The sequence below is a fragment of the Barbus barbus genome, assembly GCF_936440315.1.
Source record: "Barbus barbus genome assembly, chromosome: 24".
Lineage (NCBI taxonomy): Eukaryota > Metazoa > Chordata > Actinopteri > Cypriniformes > Cyprinidae > Barbus > Barbus barbus.
The window spans coordinates 29388454-29409611 of NC_136752.1; the positions used below are offsets into that span (position 1 = coordinate 29388454).

Below are 21158 nucleotides of genomic sequence, written 5' to 3' on the forward strand. Positions count from 1 at the left end.
AGAAATTACATAAAATTGACAAATGCATACAACATTTCAATACTGAACATTTAAATGAAAACAATAAGCTAAAAACAATTCAAAATATTAAAACAACAAAAGGTATGAGTATAATAATGCTTATAACACTAAGCCAAACACCAAAAAACAACTACATGTGTATGTAGAGCCATATACATACATTAAATTCAATATATATATTATTTCATTTCCATATATTATGAAGTACTAAAATACCTAAAATTAAATAAAACTAAAAGTGAATAAACAAACTTAGACATCAACACTGAGCCAATCACACGTTTTAAAAACAACAACAACAACGAGTATTATAACTATTTTTTTTACTAAATTATTATTTTATATTATCTTGGCATATATGTTACGGTTCTGCACTGTACTGTAAAGTTTAGAGTAAGATTTAAATTTATGTTTTTGAGTCACTTCTGCTCACCAAGGCTGCATTTATTTAAACAAAAATACAGTAAAAACAGTGAAGAATTATTACAATTTAAAACAGCTGTTTTCTGTGTGAATATCTGTTCAAATGTAATTTATTTCTGTGATCAAACCTGAATTTTCAGAATCATTACTCCAGTCTTCAGAAATCATTCTAATATGCTAATTTGCTGAAAAAATTCTGATTATGTGGAAAACAGTTCAATATTTTTGTGAAAACCATAAAAAAAGTTTTTTCAGGATTCTTTGATGAATAGGACAGCATTTAATTGATGTACAAATCTGTTGTAACATTATAAATGTCTTCACTGCCACTTTACTGCTTCTTTGCTGATAAAAAATATATAAGTTATAAAAAATAGCTATAAAATAGTTACTTTTGATCAATTTAAGGTGCCCTTAATAAAAAGAAAAAAAAAACATCTTATATGTGAACATATATTGCAGTACAAAAGTTGACACACAAAAAAAAAAAAAAAAAAAAAATTTGCATACCATTCCATGTTTTTCCATTACAATTATAGCATAATAATTTTGATGAGAGTTTAGCATAATAATTTGACCCAAAAAAATGGTCTCGGGTTTTTGGGCTCCACTGCATTTTTCTAAATCATGAATCACATAAACAATGTGTTTATGCATAAGATATGATGTATCACATTGCATTAATTGCGAAGAAAATGTGAGAATCATGCTTAATGCTAGAGGTATGTCTAATATTTCTAAAGGATGGAAAAAGTCAGGGAGGCGTTTGTTGTCTATATAAGGATATCAACAACTAAAGGTCTTGTTACTGACCCCACACCACATTTAACTCTTGATAAAATCCCTGCCCTTGTGTTCTTTCCTTTCACATCCTTATTTGGATCTCCGTTACCCTCTATAAAAGCCAAGCACTAGTGGTTTGCTTCTTTAAAATTTCCTCAGCTGAGGTGTGCTCATCAAATCTCTCTGTACCTGGAAATCTCAAGCAGTCACTATGGGTGATGCTATGATGGCAGAGTTTGGGAAGGCCGCTCCCTTTCTGAGGAAGTCGGACAAAGAGCGTCTGGAAGCTCAGACGAGAGCTTTTGACATCAAGACCGAATGCTTCGTTGTGGATGAAAGGGTGGAATTTGTGAAGGGGCAAATTGTCAGCAAGGAAGGAGGGAAGGTGACTGTAAAGACTGAGGATGGGAGGACCGTGACCGTCAAGGATGGAGACGTCCATCCCCAGAACCCACCTAAATTCGATAAAATCGAAGACATGGCGATGCTCACTTTCCTTCACGAGCCTGCAGTGCTGTTCAACCTCAAAGAGCGTTACGCAGCCTGGATGATCTACACCTACTCAGGGCTGTTCTGTGCAACCGTCAACCCTTACAAGTGGTTACCCGTGTACGACTCGGAAGTAGTTGCGGCTTACAGAGGTAAGAAGAGATCAGAGGCCCCGCCTCACATCTTTTCTATCTCAGATAATGCTTATCAATACATGCTAACTGACCGGGAGAACCAATCAGTCCTTATCACCGGAGAATCCGGTGCTGGGAAGACCGTCAACACCAAGAGAGTCATCCAGTATTTTGCAAGCATTGCTGCCGCGGGAGGAGCGACCGGAAAGAAAGACTCCAGCAAGGGAACCCTGGAGGATCAGATTATCCAGGCTAACCCTGCACTCGAGGCTTTCGGCAATGCTAAAACATTGAGAAACGACAACTCGTCTCGCTTTGGGAAATTCATCCGCATTCATTTCGGGACAAGTGGTAAACTTTCCTCGGCTGATATCGAAACGTACCTGCTGGAGAAATCTCGGGTGACCTTTCAACTTAAAGCTGAGAGGAACTACCATATCTTTTTTCAAATACTGTCCAATGAAAAGCCTGAACTACTGGACATGATGTTGATCACCAATAATCCATATGACTACTCTTACATCTCCCAAGGAGAAGTATCCGTCGCGTCCATCAATGACAACGAAGAGCTGCTTGCTACTGACAAGGCATTTGACGTACTTGGCTTCACAGCTGAAGAAAAGATGGGAGTCTACAAGCTGACGGGTGCTATCATGCACTATGGCAATATGAAGTTCAAACAGAAACAGCGTGAAGAGCAGGCAGAGGCTGACGGTACTGAAGATGCAGATAAGGCAGCTTATCTAATGGGGCTGAACTCTGCTGACCTGCTCAAAGGACTCTGCCATCCAAGGGTCAAGGTAGGCAATGAGTACGTTACAAAAGGGCAGAGTGTGGACCAAGTGTATTACTCAGTTGGTGCACTGGCAAAGTCAGTGTATGAGAAAATGTTCAACTGGATGGTGGTAAGAATTAACCAATCCCTTGACACAAAGCAACCTCGGCAATATTTCATCGGCGTGCTAGACATTGCTGGCTTTGAGATCTTTGATTTCAACACATTTGAACAACTCTGCATAAATTTTACCAATGAAAAGCTGCAACAGTTTTTCAATCACCACATGTTCGTTTTGGAACAAGAGGAATACAAAAAAGAGGGGATTGACTGGGAGTTCATTGACTTTGGGATGGATCTGCAAGCCTGCATTGATCTGATTGAGAAACCCCTAGGGATCATGTCCATTCTCGAGGAAGAGTGCATGTTTCCCAAGGCCAGTGATCAGACATTCAAAGCAAAGCTGTATGACAACCATTTGGGCAAGACAAACATTTTCCAGAAGCCTCGAGTTGTGAAGGGAAAGGCAGAAGCGCACTTTGCCTTGGCCCACTATGCAGGTACTGTTGACTACAATATTTCCGGCTGGTTGGTGAAGAACAAAGACCCACTGAATGAAACCGTAGTTGGGCTCTATCAGAAATCCTCTTTGAAGTTGTTGAGTCATATATTCTCAAATTATGCGGCAACAGATGGAGCAGAAAAGTCTGGTGGGAAAGGGGCCAAGAAAAAGGGGTCATCTTTTCAGACAGTGTCAGCCCTGCATAGAGAAAACCTTAACAAATTAATGACCAATCTGAAAACCACACACCCACACTTTGTCCGTTGTTTGATTCCAAATGAGAGCAAGACTCCTGGAATCATGGACAACTGTCTGGTCATGCACCAGCTTCGTTGCAATGGTGTACTGGAGGGTATCAGGATTTGCAGGAAAGGTTTCCCAAACAGGATCCTCTACGGTGATTTCAAACAGCGGTACAGAATCCTAAATGCATCTGCCATCCCAGAAAGTCAGTTCATTGAAAACAAGAAAAGTGCAGAGAAGCTGTTAGGCTCACTAGACATTGACCACACGCAATACAAATTTGGCCACACAAAAGTCTTTTTCAAAGCTGGCCTGCTCGGTACATTAGAAGAGATGCGAGATGACCAACTCGCTCGTATCCTCACTAGGATCCAAGCTTATGCTCGTGGATTACTGATGAGAGTTGAGTATCAGAAACTGGTGGAACAAAGAGATGCCCTCCTGGTCATCCAGTGGAACCTTCGTTCCTTCCTTGGTGTGAAAAACTGGCCATGGATGAAACTGTTCTTTAAGATAAAACCTTTGCTAAGGAGTGCCGAGTCTGAAAAGGAGATGGCAAACATTAAGGATGAATTCAGTAAATTAAAAGAAGCATTGGAGAAATCTGAGTCCAGGAGAAAAGAGTTAGAGGAGAAGATGGTCAGTCTTCTTCAAGAGAAGAATGATTTGTTTCTTCAGCTGCAATCAGAGCAAGACACCCTAACGGATGCTGAAGAACGATGTGAACAGCTCATAAAAAGCAAAATCCAGCTAGAAGCAAAAGTAAAAGAGCTGTCAGAACGTATAGATGATGAGGAAGAGATAAACGCAGAACTCACAGCAAAGAAACGCAAGTTGGAGGATGAATGTTCTGAGCTCAAGAAAGATATAGATGACCTAGAGCTGACATTGGCCAAGGTGGAAAAGGAAAAACATGCCACTGAGAACAAAGTAAAGAATCTGACCGAAGAAATGGCATCTCTTGATGAAAACATAATGAAACTCACCAAAGAGAAAAAAGCTCTACAAGAGGCTCACCAGCAAACACTGGATGACCTTCAAAGCGAGGAGGACAAAGTAAATACATTGACAAAAGCAAAAGCTAAGCTTGAACAACAGGTGGATGACCTTGAGGGCTCATTGGAGCAAGAGAAAAAAGTTAGGATGGACTTGGAGCGGAGCAAAAGAAAACTGGAAGGAGACGTGAAACTGACTCAAGAGAATGTAATGGATTTGGAGAATGATAAACAGCAGCTAGAGGAAAAACTTAAAAAGAAAGACTTTGAAATTAATCAGCTGAACGTAAGGATTGAAGGGGAGCAAATGGCTTCAGCACAGTTGCAGAAAAAACTAAAAGAAAATCAAGCTCGAATTGAAGAACTGGAGGAGGAGCTAGACGCAGAGCGTGCGGCTCATGCAAAGGTGGAGAAACAAAGATCTGATATTTCTCGAGAACTGGAGGATATCAGTGAGCGCCTGGAAGAAGCAGGTGGGGCCACATGTGCTCAGCTAGAACTTAATAAAAAAAGGGAGGCAGAGTTTCAAAAGTTGCGCAGGGACCTTGAGGAAGCCACCCTTCAGCATGAGACCACTACTGCCTCCCTTCGGAAGAAGCATGCAGACAGTGTGGCTGAACTAGGGGAACAGATTGACAATTTGCAAAGGGTCAAACAAAAGTTAGAGAAAGAAAAAGTTGAATTCAAGTTGGAATTGGATGACCTTTCCTCAAACATGGAGAGTGTGGTAAAAGCCAAGGTAAATCTTGAAAAGATGTGCCGTTCACTGGAAGATCAGATGAATGAATATAGGTCAAAAGCTGAAGAAGCCCAGAGAGCTCTGAATGATTTGTCTACCCAGAAAGCCAAGCTACTGACTGAAAATGGGGAACTTGGACGACAATTTGAAGAGAAGGAATGTCTGATTTCCCAACTTAGTAGAGGAAAGACCTCCTACACCCAGCAACTTGAAGACCTGAGAAGGCAAATTGAGGAAGAGGTGAAAGCAAAGAATGCTCTTGCTCATGCTGTACAGTCAGCCCGTCACGATTGTGACTTACTAAGAGAGCAATTTGAGGAGGAACAAGAAGCAAAAGCTGAGCTCCAACGGGCATTATCCAAGGCCAATACAGAGGTAGCAACATGGAGGGCAAGGTATGAGACCGACGGAATTCAGAGAACAGAGGAACTGGAGGAAGCCAAGAAAAAGCTTGTACAAAAATTGCAAGAAGCAGAGGAAGCAGTGGAAGCAGTGAATGCGAAGTGTTCTTCTCTTGAGAAAACAAAACATCGCCTGCAAAATGAGATTGAGGATCTGATGCTAGACCTTGAACGGTCAAATGCAGCATCAGCGACCCTGGACAAAAAACAGAGATCCTTTGACAAAGTCATTTCAGAGTGGAAACAAAAGTACGAAGAGTCACAGTGTGAGCTTGAGGGAGCGCAAAAGGAAGCCCGCAGCTTAAGTACCGAGCTCTTTAAACTAAAGAATTTCTATGAAGAAACTCTAGATCACCTTGAGACTGTAAAGAGGGAAAACAAGAATCTACAGGAGGAGATCTCAGACTTAACAGATCAAGTGGGAGAAGGACGGAAAAGTGTCCATGAGTTAGAAAAACTGAGGAAACACCTGGAACAGGAGAAAACAGAGTTGCAGTCTGCACTAGAAGAAGCTGATGCTTCAGTTGAGCATGAAGAAGGTAAGATCCTACGAGCTCAGCTGGAGTTCAACCAGTTGAAGGCAGATGTTGAGCGCAAGATGGCTGAGAAGGATGAGGAAATGGAACAAGCAAAAAGAAACTACCAGCGTATGGTTGAATCCTTGCAGTCCTCCCTTGAGGCAGAGACGAGAAGCCGTAACGAGGCCTTAAGAGTAAAAAAGAAGATGGAGGGAGATCTTAATGAAATGGAAATTCAATTAAGCCAGGCCAACAGACAGGCAGCTGATGCTCAGAAGCAGCTGAAGATGATCCAATCATGCTTAAAGGACACTCAACTCCAGCTGGACGATACACTTCATAGTAATGATGATCTCAAAGAAAACATTGCCCTGTTGGAGCGCAGAAACAACCTGATTCAAGCAGAACTAGAAGAACTGAGAGCAGTGCTGGAACAAACCGAGAGGGGTCGTAAACTAGCTGAACAAGAACTTACTGAAGCAACCGAGAGGATGCAGCTCTTGCACACCCAAAACACCAGCCTCATCAACCAAAAGAAGAAGCAAGAGTCAGATCTGCTTCAGCTGCAAAATGAAATGGAGGAGCTGGTGCAAGAGAACCACAATGCAGAAGAAAAGGCAAAGAAAGCCATCACTGATGCAGCTATGATGGCTGAAGAGTTAAAGAAGGAGCAAGACACTAGTGCACACCTTGAAAGGATGAAAAAGAACATGGAACAGACCATTAAGGACCTACAGCACCGTCTTGATGAGGCAGAGCAATTAGCAATGAAAGGAGGGAAAAAGCAGCTACAGAAAATGGAGGCACGTATCCGTGATCTTGAGAATGAATTGGATGCAGAGCAAAAGCAAGGTTCAGAGTCTATTAAAAGTGTGAGAAAGTATGAGCGACGCATTAAGGAGCTGTCTTATCAGACGGATGAGGATCGCAAGAACTTGGCAAGACTACAGGACTTGGTGGACAAGCTACAACTGAAAGTTAAATCTTACAAACGTTCTGCTGAAGAAGCCGAGGAACAGGCAAATGCCAACCTGGCCAAATTCCGAAAACTGCAGCATGAGCTAGAAGAGGCAGAAGAGCGGGCAGACATTGCAGAATCTCAAGTAAACAAGCTGCGTGCTAAAACTAGAGACGGTGTACCTGGAAAGAAATCCCAGGATGAGTAATGTGTCTTGAGTTGTTGTGCAATCTCACCTAGATTTGTTGGTTCACTAATTTTAAGATTAGTACCTGGAATTCTCTGAAGGATGAAACAGTCAAACCATAAATATGAGTGAACAAAATAACATGAAGGCAATTCTCAAAAATGAATGTGTTGGCTTAGAATTTGAAATGCATTTTCATGTTAAAAATGAAATAAAATACTTTTAAAATCACAGAATCTAATTAATCTTGTGTTTATCCCACCACATGACATGTCAACATAAATTTACAACAAGAAATAAAGACAAAAAACAAGATTTATCATTCATCTCATTTATTTTCACATATTTTAGCTGACCAAATGCAATTTATAAATTGGTTGAAGCCAACCACCTTTCAAATGGGAGCAGCACAGAACTAAACTTTTTCATACAAAAATAGGACAAACATTTCATCAGATTCAATACTGATCCATCTGTTCAGCAACAGCAGTAACAACAAACCTGAAAAAGAAAGAAAACTAAAACTACTCAAATTAAAACCACTTTAGTACTTCTGCAACCAATCTAACGCCGTAACACAGTTTATTTATATTTCTCACAGATATCACAAAACATTTTGTTTTCAATGCATCTGTCTAAACTTCCCTTTTTAATGGAATACTACATATTTACATTTAATACAACATACAATCTGTAACCGTTACAAAAAGAGCAGCACATTCTTTAAAAACCAGGCAAACCTCTTCTGTTTACATTTTTCCCAAGTGCATGTTTTAGTCTCCTACATTCAGCACTCTGAAATCAAACATATGAACCATTTACACATCTTTCTATATGCTGAGAAAATTCCAGCCCCGATACATACAAACATAAAATATATTGATCTTATAGAGACAACTCACATGCTTCAGTAAATCAAAAGACGTTACTTAAACACAGCAGGACATTTAAAACTCTAACAGCCATTTAGATATAGTTACAGTGAACCTCCACTGTCCCAGATACAACCTGTATCCAAACACTTAAGTAATAAGTTACAGAGAACATGCAAATATTGCATTCATTTTGTAGATAATACACCATCAATTCAGGGCTTACATTGAGGGGACAGAATTTGATTTGTCGGGCAAAAACCTTTGCTTTATTCTCTTTTCAGTACACCAGGAACCAAATGAATTCAGGCTAATGCAATTCAAGTAGACAACATCAACAGTTCCTCAGATGCCACAGTAGTGATTTAGAAACTTTAGCAAACGTAATTTGGTATCTACCATATTCATTTCACAACAGTGGGCCAAGATATCGCAACCTTGTAGGCAATTTCACCAGCAGCTTCCACTAAAAGGAGGTTCTCACTCCTCAGATTAAAAACATCATAATAATAAACACTAAATTATCCAGTGCCAAAATCATATTTGTCCATGCCAGGGTGGGGTTGACAGTACAAATTTAATCTATGTCCGGGGTATTAACTTAAGTCAGGGTAGAGGCCATGGTAAGTTTGATGCAAACAGAAACGAGGCTGGGAAGGACCTTGGTAACTACTTTTCCAAAATGCGCCTTTCCAAAACTTTCCAGTGTAAAACACAAATGACCTAAAACCTTAAAACAGCACAACCTACATTCTACATCCACACATCACTGCCTCCTTTCATTAACATCAACTGGTGTCCACTATCTAAACTTGAGGATTTTTTTAGACACTGGATTCTCTTCGGTGTAGCAATAATTCGCGACAAAGCAAGTTTGTCTAGTTCTGCCAAGTAACAACAAAAGGAGCTGTTGATTACATCAGCATGCAAACTCTTACTTTCAGAGGTCTGATTCTTTCAGCTCTCGTAAGGCAGACACAAGGGAACGTGTTTGTTAAATATCTTTGAATATAAAAAATATATTTACAGATGCAGAGCTCAAGTCATTGTACGGAGAGAAAGGTTGTGCATTTCCGTTTACAGTGGACAGATGTGCTCAATGCACAGCAACTGTTTGTTTAGTAACAGGTCAGCCATTATTTTGGGAAGAGCTATGCTAGTCGCTATCCCAGAAATATGAGGTTACTCACAGACTGGACGGTTGTGCTTGCTGCTGCAATGCTGCTTGATGCGAAGCTGAAGCCGCTTCACAATCTTTCGATCCCTCTTCCGGACGTACATACAAAAGGAAGAGCGTGACCGTAGCGAAAGTGGCTGCGTTGACCGGAAAAGCCCGTAAAAGAGTGGAAGTAAGTCCGCGCGTGAAAACCCGCCAACCTTCGCGTTGGATGCTCTTTCTTGTGCAGTCCATGATGCTACTGTACTGGTACTGTCCGCCGACTCCGTCTGCTTGGAGTCGGGATTTTATCACGTCCACCGGATACGTCGAAAGCCAAGACGCGATTCCCGACATGCCGCCGGCGAACAGCAGTTTGGGAATCATGTACGGATCCTCCGGCTCGCACCCCAGTGAACGCGTCAGGAGGTCATACGCGAGGAAATAAACGCCGAATCCCGGCGTCTCTCGGATGAGAGTCGTAACCATTCCTCGGTTGACTCCTCGCAAACCCTCGCGCTGGTAAATGCGAGCCAGGCAGTCCAGCGAGTTTTTGTAGACCTTCCGAGAGGACGACTTCTTCTCGCCCGTTCCTTGCATTTGCATTCGGGTCTTGGCCAGTTCCATCGGGCAGCAGATCACACACTGGATGGCGCCGGCCGCTGCTCCGGCTAGGAACTGGTTCATGGGCGTATCCTCGGCCAACATGCGCATGGTGTTGCCCTGAACACCAAAGACGATGGCGTTGATGAACGTCAGGCCCATCATGGGTGACCCAATGCCTTTATAAAGGCCAGTCATCTGCAGAGAAGGTGAAACAAAGTGATCCAAGGTGCATTAGTTTACATGCACATATGTGACCCTGGAGCACAAAAGCAGTCTTCAGTAGCAGTTTGTAGCAATAGCCAACAATACACTGTATAGGTCAAAATGATCGATTTTTCTTTTATGCCAAAAATCATTAGGATATTAAGTAAAGATCATGTTCCATGAAGATGTTTTGTAAATTTCCTAATGTACATATATCAAAACTGAATTTTTGATTAGTAATATGCATTGCTAAGAACGTCATTTGGACAACTTTAAAAAGGTGATTTTCTCAATATTGTGATTTTTTTGCACCCTCAGATTCCAGATTTTCAAATAGTTGTATCTCAGCCAAATATTGTCCTATCATAACAAACCATACATCAATGGAAAGCTTATTTATTCATCTTTAAATAAATCATAAATCTCAATTTCAAAAAATTTACCCTTATGACTGGTTTTGTGGTCCGCGGTCACATATGCACAGATATCAAAAGCAGCACCAGAGGTGTCAAGCATTTGAATAATTGTTTATTTATTTACCATTTTATGCCATATCCGCATAAAAAAAAAAGATTACATTCATGGCAATCGAGAATAATAAAATGCATAAGTCTTAACAACTATACTTCAATGAATTGAATGCAATAATTTAACAATATTTTACAAACAAACTATAATATATAAAATAAAATAATAAATATTAATAAAGTCAAATATAAAATAACTAAAATTTTAATTCAAATATTACAATAAAAAATATTTCTATAGTTTCACTTTAACCATTATTATAGTTCAAAGTTTTTGTTTGAAAAGGATTGTGACCCAAGATTTAAGATTGTTACCATTTACTCAGCCTTGTCTTTCAATGTCATTTGGATAGGGAAAAAAATACTTTCATTTTTACGTAATTGAAAAATGAGTACAACTAGTAATGAATATTAATTCAAATATTTGTAAAATTATGACATTTTGCAAATTGTAATAAAATAAACTAAATTGTGATTAAAAAAGACTTTGATACAAATATTAATGTGAACAACCTTAAAAAAAACTCTTCACATTGTTGAAGTGTTTACATTGACTAGCAGTGAAATCAAGTCAGTCAAACAAGCTAAATAAATAAATACACTATATTGCCAAAAGTGTTGGGACACCCCCTTCTTTCGAACAGAAGAAGGCACTAACAAAACTGTGGCAACAAAGATGGAAGCATAATTTAAAAACTGTATTTCCATCTCTGTTGCAACAGTTTTGGACGTGTCTAAAATGACTGTATCCATATGTACAAGTCATTGGTGTTTGGTGATGAGTTTGTGGCTCAAGGTCTGCATATAAAGTCACACCAGAGGAGTTCAGCTGGGATCAGGACTTGTCTTTCTGCAGACCAGTCAAGTTCTTCCACACTGACTCAATCAATCATGTCTTTTTGAACCGTGTCTTATACACAGAGACACTGTCATGTTAGAATAGAAAAGGGTTATGTCCAAACTGTTGCTATAAAATTAGAAGCACACAATTCCCTAGAATATCATTATATGCTTAAACATTGCACTCATGGAAATTACTAAAGTAGTCAAACATGTTCATTAGAACGGGGTGACCCAATACTTTTGGCAATATAGTGTATCAATAACATACAGTATTTCAATGTGTAAGATTGTATTTTCTCGGGAGAAACTTTCTTTTTTTTTTAATTTTTTAAGCCAATTATTTTCTTTAATAAATATACAATGGTAAGTCTTGTGTATTAGTAATTTAGTACTATATTTATGTATTATTTTGGGGTGTATATATAATTGTTTTTGCATCAAAAAGATTAAAAAGAAAATCTCAACTGCCTCTTATTGCTTGCCTCTTTAAATACTTAAGTGCAATTAAATGTTTTGCTTTAGGTGATGTATCTTTTGTGCAGTTACTTAGACTCTGAATTGAGTCAAATGCTTGACATATTTTCTGTACTTAAACTGAAGTGCAGTTCCACAGTACTTTTGCCACACTTACACCGCAACTGAATGTGACCCAGATTGCAAGTTTTTCCCATGACACAGATCTGGTTTTAAGTGGGTATTAAAAATAATTATAAAAGTGTTTGTGAGTTTGGTGTTTGTGCTGTGGTGAAAACCACTGAAGTTTCCACTCACTGTCTCTTGACGTATGATGGACTGGAAACAGTGAAAAGTCCCTCGGTAAAGCGGTTTATCCACACTCTGGACCTGAAGACGAACCTACAGGAGAGACAACCTGATTACTACAAACCCAGTTTCTTTTGAATATGGAAACAGGTGAAACACCATTGCGGTCTAGTGGTTGAAGACCAGTGCTGGTTGCAGCCTAGTTTTAAACCTTGCAAGAAGTGATCCAATAACACATTTACAGTAAATCACTTCAAACAAAACCAACTATAAAAATGTATATACCTGTAAAAAAAATGCATAAGCATAAAAATATAAACAATTAAAAAACAATGTCATATTATTAATCATTTTTCAATTAAGTTCTTCCAAGTAGGGCCTAAATATTCAAGATAAGTAAAGGTAAAGACAATAGTAAACAGCAGCAACATAACAAATAAATTAATAAACAAATAAAACCAAACATAAGTGACAAAAGTATTTCACATCAGTATTAATATTCAAGTACATATGATGCACTAAATAAACAGTTAAATGCAAAAATTATTAAAAGAAATAAAATTCAATTATCAATCACTCACCCTCAATTAGTTTTAGTTAGTTAGCAATGCATTTCTTTTAGTTGAAACAAGCTACTAACGTAATTAGCTAACTACAAATATAGAGTATAAAATATAGGTGCAAAATCTTTAGAAACAAACTATGAGTGATTATTTTTAATTATTTATTTTTCGAAATGAGAGCAGTATTTATCTGGAACAAAAATAATGGATATCTTAATGAATGTAAAGCAATAAACCTGAACAGAAATTCAGACTAAATAAATAATACAATTGTAATGAAAAACAGCCACATTCAAAAATTATACTCAAAATTAAATTATATTATTAAACAAACTTACCAATTTTGTGTGTGTATGCATGTATATATATATATATCTCTGTGTGTGTGTGTGTCTGTATATGTACACATACAGTGGGGCAAATAAGTATTTGATACACTGCTGATTTTTCAAGTTTTCCCACTTACAAAGAATGGAGAGATCTGTAATTTTCATCATAGGCACACCTCAACTGTGAGAGACAGAATATAAAAAACATTTACATTTAGTCATTTGGCAGACGCTTTTATCCAAAGCGACTTACAATTGGGGAATACAAAAAGCGATTAATCTTGAAGAGGCAATCAGACAGAGGAAGTGCTCGTAACACCAAGTCTCAGTCATTGTTCAAATAAGTACAAGCTAGTAAGGGAGGGAAAGAAAGATAGAGGGAATTTTTTTTTTTTTTTTTTTGAGTTTAGGATGAAGTCAAGTACTGCCGAAAGAGATGAGTTTTCAGTTGTTGCTTGAAGATTGCCAGGGATCCGGCATTCCGGATAGGGGTGGGAAGATTATTCCACCAGCCAGGAATGGTGAACGAGAATGTTCTGGAGAGTGATTTTGAGCCTCTCTGTGATGGTACCACAAGGCGTCGCTCACTAGCAGATCTCAGACTTCTGGAGGGGATGTAGGTTCGTAATAGTGAGTGGAAGTAGGAGGGTGCTGAGCCTGTGGTAGTTCTGTACGCAAGCATCAGTGTCTTGAACTTGATGCGAGCTGCCACTGGTAGCCAGTGCAAAGAGATGAAGAGAGGTGTAACATGCGCTCTTTTGGGCTCGTTGAAGATCAGTCGTGCCGCTGCATTCTGAATCATTTGTAGAGGTTTGATTGTGTTTGATGGCAGACCAGCCAGAAGAGCATTACAGTAGTCCAGTCTAGAAACAACAAGGGCCTGGACAAGAAGTTGTGCAGCATGCTTTGTCAGAAAGGGCCTGATCTTTCTGATGTTGTGTAGTGCAAACCTGCAGGATTGAGCAGTCTTTGCAATGTGCTCTTTGAAGGTCAGCTGGTCATCAAAGATTACACCAAGATTTCTGACTGAAGTTGATGGGGTAATCATTGATGAGCCTAACTGAATCGTGAAGTTATGCTGTAGAGTCGGAGTGGCAGGGAAGACCAGAAGTTCCGTCTTTGCCAGGTTGAGCTGTAGGTGATGTTCTTTCATCCACGCCGAGATATCTGCCAGGCAGCCTGAGATCCGTGCAGCTACCGTTGGGTCATCTGGTTGAAAAGAGAGATAGAGCTGTGTGTCATCGGCGTAGCAGTGATAGGAGAAGCCATGTGCATGTATGATGGGACCCAGCGATGTAGTGTATGTGGAGAAGAGGAGGGGTCCAAGAACCGATCCCTGAGGAACTCCAGTGACCAGTTGATGTGGTTTGGATACCTCCCCTCCCCAGGCCACCCTGAAGGATCTACCGGTGAGATAGGATTCAAACCAGCGAAGTGGAATCCCAGTGATGCCCAGTGAAGAGAGTGTAGACAGGAGAATCTGATGATTGGCAGTGTCAAAAGCAGCAGAAAGATCCAGCAGAATGAGGACTGATGATTTGGAATCAGCCTTTGCAGTTCGCAGGGCTTCAGTGACTGATAGTAGCGCAGTCTCTGTTGAATGGCCACTCCTGAAACCTGACTGTTTAGCATCCAGTTTGTTGTACTGTGAAAGAAACCGCGAGAGCTGGTTGAAGACAACTCGTCTTCCAAAAACAATCCAGAAAATCACATTGTATGATTTTTTTAATAATTTCGATTTTATTGCATGAAACAAGTATTTGATACAATGGAAAAATAGAACTTAATATTTGGTACAGAAACCTTTGTTTACAATTACAGAGGTCAGACGTTTCCTGTAGTTCTTGACCAGGTTTGCACACACTGCAGCAGGGATTTTGGCCCACTCCTCCATACAGGTCTTCTCCAGATCTTTCAGGTTTTGGGCCTGTCGCTGGGCAACACGGAGTTTCAGCTCCCTCCATAGATTTTCTATTGGGTTCAGGTCTGGAGACTGGCTAGGCCACTCCAGGACCTTGAAATGCTTCTTACGGAGCCACTGCTTAGTTGCCCTTGCTGTGTGTTTGGGGTCATTGTCATGCTGGAAGACCCAGCCACGAGCCATCTTCAATGCTCTTACTGAGGGAAGGAGGCTGTTGCCCAAAATCTCGTGATACATGGCCCCATCCATCCTACATGGCCCCATCCCGCAATATGGTGCAGTCGTCCTGTCCCCTTTGCAGAAAACCACCCCCAAAGCATGATGTTTCCACCGCCATGCTTCACGGTTGGGATGGTGTTCTTGGGATTGTACTCATTCTTCTTCCTCCAAACACGGCGAGTGGAGTTTACACCTAAAAGTTCTATTTTGGTCTCATCTGACCACATGACCTTCTCCCATGCCTCCTCTGGATCATCCAGATGGTCTTTGGCAAACTTCAGACAGGCCTGGACACGTGCTGGCTTGAACACGGGGACCTTGTGCGCGCTGCAGGATTTTAATCCATGACGGTATAGTGTGTTACTAATGGTAACCGTTGAGACTGTGGTCCCAGCTCTCTTCAGGTCATTGACCAGGTCCTCCCGTGTAGTTCTAGGCTGATCCCTCACCTTTCTCAGGATCATTGACACTCCACGAGGTGAGATCTTGCATAGAGCCCCAGTCCGAGGGAGATTGACAGTCATCTTGAATTTCTTCCATTTTCTAATAATTGCACCAACAGTTGTTGCCTTCTCTGTTTGCCTATTGTCCTGTAGCCCATCCCAGCTTTGTGCAGGTCTACAATTGTGTCCCTAGTGTCCTTAGACAGCTCTTTGGTCTTGCCCATAGTGGATAGGTGGGAGTCTGATTGATTGAGTTTGTGAACCGGTGTCTTTTATACAGGTAACGAGTTCAAACAGGTGCAATTAATACAGTGGAGGATAGGAGGGCTTCTTAAAGACAAACTAACAGGTCTGTGAGAGCCAGAATTCTTGCTGGTTGGTAGGTGATCAAATACTTATTTCATGCAATAAAATGAAAATTAATTATTCAAAAATCATACTATGTGATTTTCTGGATTTTATTTTTATATTGTCTCACAGTTGAGGTGAACCTACGATGAAAATTACAGATCTCTCCATTCTTTGTAAGTGGGAAAACTTGAAAAATCGGCAGTGTATCAAATACTTATTTGCCCCACTGTGTATGTGTGTGTATATATATATATATGATATAAATATAATAGAAAAACAATAACAAATATAAATGAACAGTTAGTTGCATCACTACTTTTAGTTAGTAACCCTGTGAGCAGAGAAGAGGTATGATGTGCTTTCACAAACTGATTTATTTAGCAACAGAAGTCATGTTTAAGTCATAGGGTTCAGCATGAAATGGATAGGATGGAGTAAAGTGTCATGACAGATAACAAGCTCCCTGCGTTAAACATCAACCAAAAATAGCAATGATAACTGTTTGCTCACTTGTTTTAAGAGAGTTCCAAAGAAATCAACAGCCGGTTCAGATGACAGATTTGCTCAACCTACGTGCAGCAAAAGCACTTGCACTCGAACAACACGAGTTGATGATTACTAACCTTAACCGTGTCGAAAGGATGTCCGACGAGGACCCCGGCAGCACCTGCACAGAAAAGAGAAATATGAGTTTAGAACGCTTAAATATTGAGCAATATATAGTGTTTACTAAGGCTGTGAATCTTTGGGTAGACTTCGATTCAAGTTTCATAGGTTTTCAATTCAAGAACGATTTTTGCAAATTCAGAACGATTCAATTCACAATTAAATAAAAACACTCTTTACCTATAGAAACCTGTTTGCTTAAAGGAACACTCCACTTTTTTGAAAATAGGCTCATTTTACAACTCCCCTAGAGTTAAACGGTTGAGTTTTACCGTTTTTGAATCCATTCAGCTGATCTCCGTGTCTGGCGGTAGCACGTTTAGCGTAGATTGAATCTGATTAGTCCATTAGCATCTCGCTCAAAAATTACCAAAGAGTTTCAATATTTTTCCTAAAAACTTGACTCTTCTGTAGTTACATCGTGTACTAAGACTGACGGAAAATGAAAAGTTGCGTTTTTTTAGGCCGATATGGCTAGAAACTATACTCCCATTCCGTAATAATCAAGGAACCATGGGTGCAGCAGGCGCAATGATATTACGCAGCGCCTGAAAGTACCTGAAGTAGCGCCTGGGACTACTTTCAGACGCTGCGTAATATCATTGCGCCTGCTGCACCCATGGTACGGCAGCAAAGTTCCTTGATTATTACGCTGGAATGAGAGTATAGTTCCTATATATGCTAACGGTCTAATCAGATTCAATTATCTATGCTAAGCTGAGCTAAAAGAGCTACCACCAGACCCGGAGATCGGCTGAATGGATTCAAAAACGGTAAAACTCAACCGTTTAACTCTTGGGGAGTTGGAAAATTAGCCTATTTTCAAAAACAGTGGAGTGTTCCTTTAATAAAAATGTTCATTTTAATAAAAGGTAATTGCAATTTTTTATCTCAAATTCATGACTTTTTCTCTGCATTCTTAGTTACAACTTGCAATTCTGAGTTTATATCTTTTCTCTCCGAAAGCATCTATAACAATTCTGATATTTTTCTCTCTAAAAACATCTAGCAATTCTGAGTTTGTCTCATGAAGCTGAGTTTACATCTCATTTTACATTTGATTTTATGACTCTGATTTGAGTTTATATATTTTTTCTCTATGAAAACATCTTCCAATTCGGAGTTTGTCTCGCAATTCTGAATTACGACTTTTGAGTTTATATCCTGCCATTCTGACCTTTTTCTTCTCAGAATTGAGAAAAAAATAATCAGATATACAGCTTGTCAAACGGCATTTTAGTATAACGTTTCACTTGTGTGCTGCATTGCCACATTTACCACTGAATTTTGCATAGAACTGTTACAAGCACAGCTGTAAATGAACAACAGTGTAAACTCTAGGATCTTCAGTGTTTTATTTCCATCTGGTTGGATTTAGCACAGCAACACAGTCAGTCATTGGCTGGCAATCATTGAGAGATGTTAATATAGGACTGGAAATCTCACAGGAGATCTATCGCAGTATCTCACAGGGTATTACATATCAGCAGTTACTGCTCCATGCCAAAGAAGACCAATGACGAATCCACATGGCTGGACGCACATGTGCTCGGGCTGATGGGAGTCGGCCTGGACCGAAGGCGTTGGTCCATCCTGACCAATCAAAATGCGTCCTTTACTACAGACTCAAGACCCAAGTCAGGCCAAGAGCTGTGTACATAACAGTGATGTTATGTAAAACCAAAAAATACATACATATATAGTAAGGCTACAGAGCAGGGTTGGGTGACATACAGAATATATTCACAGTACGGGATATTTGCTGCTGATACAAAAACTAGGCTAAAATTAAAAAAAAAAAAAAAATTCTGAGTGTTCAGAGAGATGTTTTAATAGTAAGTTTGATTAATGTTGAATGTATTTACAAGTCAGTGCACATAAAAACATTAAATATCATTATTCCTTGTTAGAAAAACAGGCAAGGAAAACATGCCTTGAATGTTTAAATAGACTGATAGTTTTTTTCCAGCTTTCTTTTTGCGTCATTGTGTAAAAATGTTTACTAAAATACTTTTCAGCTATATTTCAGCTCTTGTTAATTAAAAAAAATTATAATTCACATAATTTATTAATTTATAAACTTAGAGAAACATAATATGTGGCTTGTCTCTCATGATGACACCTGTGATCCAGCTTTTATGAGGCACGGTGTGTGTAATATGAAACACAAGCCGGCAGGAGCTTGGAGAGACGTGGCCTGTCCCGCAGCGGGGATTGGCTCCCGCAGGGGTGTGTGGGACACCTCTGTGTTTGACGGGACATGGACAGACGTTTGGGAGGGGGTTATTCTGGGCTCTTCCAGGAAACACATTTCACAGCAGCTCATGCATGACTGATATTCACACAAAAGAACAGGACGACTTCAAGGAGGCTTGTAGGTTACATATTCAAAGTCAATCATGAGGAATCAGTCTGCACACATCTTAAGTATTTCTGACCTATATCATATTCAAACAATCTGTGAGTGAATCTGAATGCGTTTGTTTAGTACCCTGAAGGCCTGAGCCAATATTCAGATTTGCTTATCAATAGTTGATTCTTAAACTTTCACCTTTTCCTCTCATGTTGGTTACAGACTGGACCAAATCTGTCCAGTTAAGTGCTTATTTGTGACTATAATGCATTTGCATTAGAATAGAATTTATAATGAATGCTGAATAAATAATAAAAAAGTAAACTGTATACTGCACAAATGATACCTATTCAAGTTAGGTGTAGAAAATGTGTATACACCATAAATACTGTTACAAACAACCTAAAAGGTGCTTTGGCTCAAAATAATATGATTTCTATGGAAGCTTGTTTCTATCACCACAGGATGAAATAATGAAAAAGGTCATTGACTATTTCTCTCACTATTTCTGCTTTTTCCCTTGTAATTCTAACAAATGCAAGAATTGCGACATTACAAGACAGAAATGTGAAATTTGAGAAGAAAAGTCAGAATTGTTTGACACAAACTCACAACTGTGAAAAAATTATCTCAGAATTATGATAGAAATGTGCATTTAAATTTGTATTTATTTATTTTAAATTAGAGAAACAAAGTCCCAATTATGAGTTTATATTTTGCAATTCTGGTCAGAATTAATAAAAACATATTTTTAAGATAAAAAAACAAAAGCAATTTTGTGGCAGAATCAAGCTTCCATAGTTTTCACCTCAAAGAAAAATGTTGACATTGTAACCAGATTTAGAACGTTCATCATTCAGTAGCAGTTCAGTCACAATGTAACATTCTTTACTTCAAAGGCGGCAGAGCGGAATTCCATCACGTGACTCAACTACCTCAAGAACAACAAACTGAATCACATTTAGAGAAAACCAACAGCTAAAGAGAAGTTACAGAAAATACAGTAACTGAGATAGATAGGGCATCGTCTGCTCTTTTGCACATAAATAGATTTATCATCGGTATTTAAGAGGCTCAATAAACACTAACTCTATCACGTGTCCTGCGTGACGTGGCTTCCTGTTCCACTACAAATAATTAAGCATGTGTGTCTCCATCTAATCGTGTAAATTACATCAACAAACTCCACACATGCGAGTATGACTAATTACTGCACTTCAACTGTGTGCAGACGGAGTCTAAATGTAAAAATACAGTCTATGTTTGACACAGAAGCAGGTTAGACCCTCTTAACGAGCTTAACTAAGTCCTAATCTAGCAGACAGGAGTTTACTGTACTCTACTGTACTAGTAGAAATACCTTACCTCCCATGCATCCAGCAAGGAAGTCCATCACTGCTTCAAGCTGACAGAAGCAAGCAAGCGTTGCAGATGGGCTCAAGCCTGCTCTGAAGGGTTAACTGGGTTTTGGTCGCGCTGGTTAGTTAGTTAGTTAGTTAGTTAGTTAGTTCCTCAGGCCTGAGCTGAAATGCCTGTGATAAGTCTCGAGGTTCGGCAGCGGATCTCCAGTGGATAATTTCACCTACTGGCTTGACTACCACCTGCAGGGTTCACTGTCTGTTTGTGTGGCGGGTTCTGGGTGGATGGGTGTCGGTGAGGAGGTATGTGTGCGTGCATCCAATCCCGAGCCGCGGATTTAAAAAGGATTCCTGTTCCTTCTCTTGGTGTCATGCGCGCTTTTCCTGACTGAGGCGGGTCTTCGCTATTGGACGGTTACAGAGAACGTCATCGCTAGGTGTTTTAATATTCAGTAGCCGAGACAAGCCATAGGAGGTTGGGCTCATTAATATTCATGACGCGCCTTTGCCGTAGTAGCGCTAGCGCCGGAGAGTCCGACTCGTTGGAGTGAATCGGTTCGTTCGGATCGAACGATTCATTTAAGTTTTTACTCAGCAAAATTGCTATTTTAGATAGACATTTATATGAAAGAGATTCAATAAAACAAATTTTTATTGCAAGTATAACAAGAATAACTTCAACATTTAAACACAACATTGGATGCCAGCATAAATAAGAAATAATTATAATTTTTTTTCTTATTTGTAAGTCGCTTTG

At 39.5% G+C, this 21158-nt stretch overlaps 2 protein-coding genes across 3 annotated transcripts; one reads left to right on the forward strand and one right to left on the reverse strand.

Moving 5' to 3' along the window:
• Positions 1 to 1438: 1438 nt before the first annotated feature.
• LOC306843903 (myosin-6-like) lies at positions 1439 to 7726 on the forward strand (the record flags this gene model as incomplete). Its single annotated transcript, XM_079375609.1, has 1 exon — positions 1439 to 7726. One exon carries the CDS (start codon positions 1439 to 1441, stop codon positions 7247 to 7249), a length of 5811 nt encoding a protein of 1936 aa, XP_079231735.1. The 3' UTR covers positions 7250 to 7726.
• On the reverse strand, positions 7547 to 20807 carry LOC306843904 (mitochondrial basic amino acids transporter-like). 2 transcript variants are annotated; one of them, XM_079375611.1, is made up of 4 exons: positions 20409 to 20807; positions 16648 to 16691; positions 12208 to 12291; positions 7547 to 10057 (listed from the first exon to the last, which is right to left on the reverse strand). In XM_079375611.1, the coding sequence occupies exons 1-4, from the start codon at positions 20434 to 20436 to the stop codon at positions 9287 to 9289; spliced, it is 927 nt and encodes a 308-aa protein (XP_079231737.1). In that variant the 5' UTR covers positions 20437 to 20807; the 3' UTR covers positions 7547 to 9286. The 2 variants fall into 2 exon arrangements, with proteins under 2 accessions (XP_079231737.1, XP_079231736.1); XM_079375610.1 differs by having other exon boundaries at positions 20630 to 20785.
• Positions 20808 to 21158: the final 351 nt, after the last annotated feature.

Excerpts from the sequence above, each read along its gene's own strand:
- LOC306843904 (XM_079375610.1), bottom strand. The coding sequence starts at position 20,774 with ATGACACCAAGAGAAGGAACAGGAATCCTTTTTAAATCCGCGGCTCGG. Across the intron at positions 16,692-20,629 it reads TGCAGGTGGTAGTCAAGCCA|GTGCTGCCGGGGTCCTCGTC; the intron begins GTAGGTGAAATT and ends TTTTCTGTGCAG. Across the intron at positions 10,058-12,207 it reads CCATCATACGTCAAGAGACA|ATGACTGGCCTTTATAAAGG; the intron begins GTGAGTGGAAAC and ends CCTTCTCTGCAG.